Consider the following 7,239-nt stretch of genomic DNA (forward strand, 5'->3'; position numbering starts at 1 on the left):
GCCGGGCCCTCTACCCGCTGCTCTTGATACGGCCCCTCCGTTCCTGCGAGTCGCTGATGGTCTCACGACACTCCACAAAGCCGAAACCTTTTCCGTACTTGGCTTCCGCCCTCTGGGGCTCCCTATCCCTTCTCAGGCTCCTTTGCTGGTTCTTTCAGGTCTCTTTGCCCTTCCCCCTGACCTCTAAATGCCAGCCTACCCCAGGGCACGGTCTTTGGACACCTTCTCTTCTCTGGTTATCCTCACTCTCTTGGTGATCTCATTCAGGCCCATGACATGAAACTACATCGTGTGTTAACAATCCCAGCTTAGACTTGTAGCCCAGCCCGCTCCTCTGAAGGACAGCCTCCCGCATCCAGCAGTCGCTCTGCCTGTCTGCCTGGGTGTGTAATAGACTCTCAAGCAGAAACTGTCCAGAACGCAGCTCTCGCTCCTCTGCCCCAAACTGCCCCCCCCCCCCGCCTCCTTCATCACTGTAGGTGATGGCGACCCCATCCTTCTGGTCGCGCAGACCCTGAGCCTGGATTGTCCTTCGCTCCTCCTTTCTTCGTACCACTTGTCAGTTCCACGAGCGGCTGTGTTGGCTCTGCCTTCACGGCAGTTCCAGGATTTCGCTGCTTCCAGCACTCCTAGCGCTGCCTTCACCGTCTAAACCACTGTTGACCTTCCACCTCCTCACAGGTCCCCTAGCTCCTGCCCTTGTCCTCCTGTTCTGTTCACGACAGTGTAAGTCCTCGATTTAAAATCCTCAGCTTGCTTTTTATCTCACTCAGAATACAGTTCAGAGCCTCCCAGTCGTCTCCATAGTGTGGCCGCCCGTTCCTGCTCTGACCTCATCTTCTCCCACTCTTTCCCTTGCTGGTTCCCCACCAGCCCCAGAGGGCACCTGACTGTCCTTGGGCCCACCAGGCACACTTGTTGAGGATTTCATACTCCGCCGATAGCTGCGCGGCTGGCTTCTACACCTCCTGCGGCCCTTTGCGGGACTGTCGCTTCCTCGGCGAGGCCTTCCTCAACCCCACGTGGAAGATCATCCCCTCTCCCTCCCAACACTCCCTTTTCCAGCTTTATTTTTCTCTGCAGCACTTAGGACGACCTGAGATAGTATGTTTGCTTTACGTAGTTCTTCGTCGCCCGTCCCGGCCGGGGAGATGTGCTCCGTGGGAGCAGGGCTTTGCGGTGGGCTTGCTGGCTGGCTTTATTTTGTGCTGCATCTTCTGCTGAGCGGTGGGTGCTTCCTCTGACACGTACTCTGGCACTCAGTAAACATTCATCTAACAAGCAGACGAACAGTGTGGAAGACAGTTTAAAAAGTAAACAAATAAGCTTGTAATACATCCTGATAAGTGCTCTGGAGGGGGCAGGTCCCGAAGGAGAGAACAAGGTTGAGGGAATAGGAGTGTTCAGACCCAGCCTGTGAGGGGAGCTCGCGTGGAAGTTTCTAAGGTTCCACCGTGCCCTTATTGCACTTGGAACAGTGTCATCCAGTAGAGGGTTTTGGTGGGCGGCGGGGGGCGGGACGTGGTAGGGAAAGAAGGGAGGGCGGAGGTTGTTTGCTGTTCTTTGTCAGAAATTAGATAGGGTTTTTTTAATGTCTTGATTTTTAACATATTTTAATTAATTCTGGATTTGGTGAGAGAAGAGAAAAAAATGCTCAATTCTTCTCCGAGGCCACTTGTCACCCTGTGAACAGCTTTGGCTTTGCAAGTATGTTTGCGTTCGCGGCAGTGCATAAGGGTAGCATTTTGTGGTTCAGGATGACGCCATCTGACACCCCCCTGACAACTTAATGCAGGAGGACAAGGAAGCATGGGTTTCCGCCCTGGGGGTGAACACGCCGAGCCCTTTAGCAGCTGGCGGACGGGGCCGGGCAGCTGATCTTTCTGCGTTTGCGGCTGCGGCGCGTTGAGCTTTCGGGGGGGGGGGGGGGGGGGGGTGGAGGCTTGGAGATAAGCTGGAGAGCCTCTCAGTGCCTTATTATTTAACCTTCTCAGTTCAGCTGTCAGGTTATCGTCCTTCCCACTGGTCTCGTCTTCTTAATCCCATCCTGGGTTCAAGCCCGGCCCTCCTCTCTGTTCCCTTTGCCTTCCTCACTTCACCCTGCCTAAAGCCTGAAGAAATGGGGCCGCACGCTGACGCCCCCGTGGGACCCGCACCGGCCCCCGGGGTGCTGGGGTGGGGGGGGCAGGGCTGGCTCTGAGCACAGTGCGGGGGCCAAGACGCCTCCAGACTCGGGGAGCAGCTAAGTCCGCAGCGTGCCACTGAAGGCTTTAAAAGATGAAGAAGGTAGGATTTTATAGGGGAAAAAAGTAAAGGAACTCGGGTTATTAAGCTTTAAGAAAAGAAGGATAAAGAATAGTTCAGAGTTAATCGTTCACGTGTTTGAAAACCATTATCGCAAAGAAGAGACCGGCTAGTACTTCTCCTTGGCCGGTAGGAAGCTGGACACCAGAATGGCCCCATGAGAGAGCTGTTTTCTGGTTTTAAGAAAGAACTTTCTAATCAGGAAAGTGATTTACACCAGACTAATCTGTCGAGGGAGGATGTAGACGTACTAGCTCCAAAGTCTTTCAAATAGCATTTAGAACGATTTGCTTTGGATCAGTGCTATATACCTACTGTACAAGCAGGAGATTGGATCAAACCTTAGGATTTTTTTTTTTTTTTTGAAACCTCATGATTTTTTAGCCATAGTTCTTACATAGGGAGTAACCTGATTCGTTCAACTGATTATACATAAGATATTTGGCTTTCCTTTAAGTTTTAAGTATTGGCGAACCATGCTTCACCGCATATGCTGTTACAGCCGGCAGCGTGTTGTGTATCCCTAGACGCCTCCCACCATGGCTGCTTGGAGCTGACTTAACGGGACCGTTTGAAACCATTGCCAAATAGCAGAAATTCTGCCAGCCAGTGTCCCTAGTGGTATCCAGGAAGGCAGGAACAAGGTATGGGAAAGGATGCGGCGAGTCAGTTGCTGTTTCCACAGTTACCGCAAGGGAAGTAGGGTCTCGGGTGTTTCATTCCTGATGCTTACACTTGGGCAGCAGCAGTCTGCTAGCAGTGATTCATAAGGCAGAGTATAAATAGGACAGAAAAGTCCAGTGAGACTGAGACGTATGTCCCTTCCTGCTAAAGGAATTTTATCTTAGCAGCAGGAATCAACAGCATTATTATCTTTCTCGCCCAGCTGGTGGACTGCCCTTCAGTATATCTCAGTACATCGACATGTAACTCGAAATATTATACATTTCACTTTGAGCCTGCTCAAAAAATGTTTCACTTATTTCAGTGTGCTGTAATAAAAATAGGTTTGTGTAGATGGCTTTGAACTTTTATTATACTTCCCAATGAAAGTGCTAGTTATTAAAAATAGAAACTTAAGAAACCCCATTTGAATGTGAGAATCCCTCTTATTATCCTTTTTAATTCAGATCGGAAAATGGTTTTTACATAGTATTTTTGTCAAGGAAGCCCTATAGTTAGGGACCCTGAGAAGCATATAAGACATTCATATTTTTAACCATGAGTTGACGTTTTAGAGCTTATTGTACTGCTGGATTTTCTTAATTGGGGGAATGAGGAAGGTGGCACTGATTTTATTCGTGTTGAATTTATTTTATGTAAATAATATAAATGTTTCTGGAATGGTTAAAACATTTAAGAAAATGTGGACTTAAGGGTTTAAGTTGGTGACTTTTCCAGCTATTTAATAGTATTTTGCTATCACCAGCCTCCTCTTAATCTATTTAAACTGGTTTATAACTTGATACTGCTACGTTAGATACTTAATTACCTTTGAAAATGACAAATAGTTAAAATTTTGGCAGACTTAAAAAATACTAATTACATTCAACGAAAGAACAATTAGTGGAGTTTTCCTGGTTTTACTTCACAGGTGGATGTCCAGGTAAGATCAATGTTTCTGTTTAAGTTTTAATTCATGTCTTTAGACTCACCTGCTTGGATAGGCTGTTGGGTTTGCTATAATATTTTATCATGTGCATGAATCATTAGCATAGCTTCTGAAATAAGTTACTTGCATATTTAAAAACTAGTGTTTATTTTTAGAAATACTTATGTGTTGAGCTTTATTTCTAATTACGAGATTCATTTATATTTTTCTAAATTGAGCGACTACTCAAATTATGTTTAATAACCATTATGAAGTTAAATCTTGCTGTCGATAATTATTAAATAGTTTTGACTTTAGATTGAACTAAGCTAGACCAAAAGGTAAATTATGACTTTAAAATCGTGGCTGGGAATTGGAAGATCACGTAAAAATCCTAAACCATCACCTAGCATCTCCTCTATGACGATACCCAGTAGACGCTCAATAAATGGTAGTCAAGTGTGGTTATGATGAAAAACGTAAGAAATGGTATTAGACTGACTAGTCATAGAATTCTGTCGTGCTAGAAGTTTGCTCAACAAGTTTATTTTAAAATCATTTTAGATGTAGGTTTTCTTGGTATTTTTTTCACTTTTATCATTAAATCTCAACCTTCACTTTGTTTTGAGGGATCCAAGTGAAGGCGAAGCCAGTGGCAGAGCCGACACTTCAAGGTGAGGAGCCACTATTAATACTTCGCTGTTAGGTCCCTGTGTGTGAAGACGTACTTTTGAAATACTTACAGCACTTGATAAACATGGATAGAACTAATAACTAGATAGTATGTGTATTTAAAAGTTTATATTGGTATGGGTTTTCCTAATGTTGCCTAGCATTTATTAAGTTTATTAACTTTAAGTTTGTGTTTTCTAAACATTATTTTGAATTGTGTGCTTTATAGCCTTTCTGTCCTTTAAAAAACATGTCTCAGCAGAAGAATTAATAGACTAAAATGTACTGATCCTTTTCTCACTAAAATGATGTAAATAAAATCAGTCTTGGGACTTCCCTGGCGGTCCAGTGGTTAAGACTCTGCACTTCCACTGCAGGGGACACGGGTTCGATCCCTGGTCGGGGAGCTAAGACCCCGCATACCTTGCGGCGCAGCAAAAAAAAAAAAAAAAAAAAAAATTAGTCTCAGTCAAATAATGCAGAACATGGAGGTTACCCGATACATAGGAAGATGTGATATCAGTAATATATTTTAGGGGACTCTTCATGGGTGGACCACATTTCAAAACTCTCACCCTGCCGTACTTTATGGGTTACTTGACATTCAATACTGGTTGTGTATTCGTTCTGGCAGGTGGGTCTCAAACTTGAGCACATTCAGGATGAGGCGGAGGGCTCGGGGAAGCAGGTGGCCGAGCCCCACCCCCAGGGTTTGTGATTATCAGGGAGGGGCACTGATGCCGCTGGTCTGGGGACCGCATTAGTGACATGTCATTACTTGTGTTCCTATTTATAAGTGGGAAGTTTAAGAAACGAGGGCATTCAATTATTTCGAGTGTGCACCAGCATTCAGGGGTCCGGTATAAATCTCAGAACCTTAGCAAGCAGTTCCTCAGTGGGACAGAGGCCCAGCCTCATTCAGGCATTCTATTTGACCAGCTAAACACACGCCTCAGTTTAATTTCTCCCTGTTAAAATTATTTGAAACATAAAATACAATGAGCTATGGAAAGACCTCAGCAAGCATTCCTATGTAGTCTTTTTATTTTACAAACTGTGGTGTATATATGTTTAGTCATAGTAGTTGAAATATTTCTTTTTTGAGTTAGGTACCTGAATCACCATAGCAGGGAGCCAAAGAGAGGCAGGACAGATATTTTTCATTTCCTCCTGCCTATTGAGTAAACATGCAGGACTCTTGTTTTCAACTCCGCCCTCACTTAGTCGCTTAGTCTCGAGCCCCCTTCTTGCATCTCATCCTGTCTTTCTACTCGATTTTCCTCTGAGACATTTAATCCTGTGTAGGGTCACAAGTCGCTGCTGATGTCGCAGTTAATCTCCATGCATTTATCTTTTTAATGTGACTACATGTCTCTCTTGTTTGGTCATTGTTGAATTTTGCTTTTTGGTTTTTTTGTCTGTTTTGCTTTGAGCCAACTTATTTGATAACCTACTATCTATAAGGTACCGGCTGGTCCTTTAAGCCTCATAACAACCAAGTGAAAAGTATCCATTTTACAGATGAAGAAGCAGTAAGGAGCATCGGTTCTTACAGTGACAGTGGGGGTTCTGTCCTTTCGGAGGGATGGCTGGGCACGATGGTGGAGAGCAGACCACGTGGGCGTTGGCTGTGTCGTACCACTTACCTCAATGTGTACCTACCTTTAGGGAAGTTACTTTAACTCTGCGTGCCCGTGCCCCTCATTCTGACTGCCTCCTAGGGCTGTTGTGAGGGCTAAATGAGTAGATACTACACGTTAGGCACGTAGAACAGTTCCTGGTACCTAGTAAGTACTCAGTAAATGTTAGTTGTTACTACTGGTGTCAGTACTTCCGGGCACTTTCTACAGTTAACGCTACCAGTGCTGATGCCTTTGAGATACAGGTAGAAAAACGTCCTGTATGCGCCCGTTGTCTTAAGGTCGCCAGGTTTCCTTGATGGAATGGAAGGAAAACTATACTTGGAATAAGACATCTCATTTCTAGTCTTCGCTTTCCAACTCATTAGCTCTATGACCTCAGGAAAGTAATTTACATTTCCTAGCCATCAGTTCTGTTTTTAAAGTGAGCGTCCAGTCAAGCGATGTCGTGGGTGCGTCCCCACCCTAGCAGGCTGATTCCATGGCCGGCATTGTACATGTGGTCCCAGTGAATGATACTGGTCGGATCTGCACGCCCAGAGGCCTGTGATGCCATGGCTTAGATTCAGTGAGCACAAAAGAGAATAACAGAGAAGCCACTGAGAAAAATGCTCTCCATCCTTTGGAGATTTATTTTCTGTACTTAACTCCTTTCCTGCTTTTCTCAAGCTTGCATAGTTGGCAGAGCTTTGTCAGCCTAGATAGGTAGGAATGGGGAGGAAAGCATATGTAAATGGATACATGAAAATGGATACATATAAATGTATACGTGAATATACTTTATATGATGATAGTGATATAAAATCTATAAACAGATACAAAATATTTATATAGTAGAATATAAACTTTCAACGTACATCATTTTTTTCTTTAAATCACATGTAAGTGAGGTAGATTAACAAGTTAAAATTATAACATCTTTGGATAATTGCTCAACAAATTTAATTACAGTATCTCCTGAATATAAGTAATCTATGAATTTTACCTTTCTGTGATTATTTGAAGTAGGTGTTCTGATACTATATTATTTAT

The 7,239-nt window shown here is 44.2% G+C and overlaps 1 protein-coding gene across 4 annotated transcripts in view; it reads left to right on the forward strand.

The window, feature by feature from the left end:
* Window positions 1-7,239, forward strand: part of MARK1 (microtubule affinity regulating kinase 1) — a 149,070-nt gene that overhangs the window by 138,294 nt on the left and 3,537 nt on the right. For 2 of the 4 annotated variants that reach the window (XM_059039758.2, XM_059039747.2), the window contains exon 17: window positions 4,525-4,569. The exons of the other annotated variants lie outside the window; for them this stretch is intronic. In XM_059039758.2, coding sequence (XP_058895741.1) covers window positions 4,525-4,569 — 45 coding nt within the window. The remainder of the gene's footprint in view (window positions 1-4,524; window positions 4,570-7,239) is intronic. 4 annotated transcript variants of the gene reach the window in all.

The sequence above is a fragment of the Kogia breviceps genome, chromosome 1, assembly GCF_026419965.1.
Source record: "Kogia breviceps isolate mKogBre1 chromosome 1, mKogBre1 haplotype 1, whole genome shotgun sequence".
In the NCBI taxonomy this organism is placed as follows: domain Eukaryota; kingdom Metazoa; phylum Chordata; class Mammalia; order Artiodactyla; family Physeteridae; genus Kogia; species Kogia breviceps.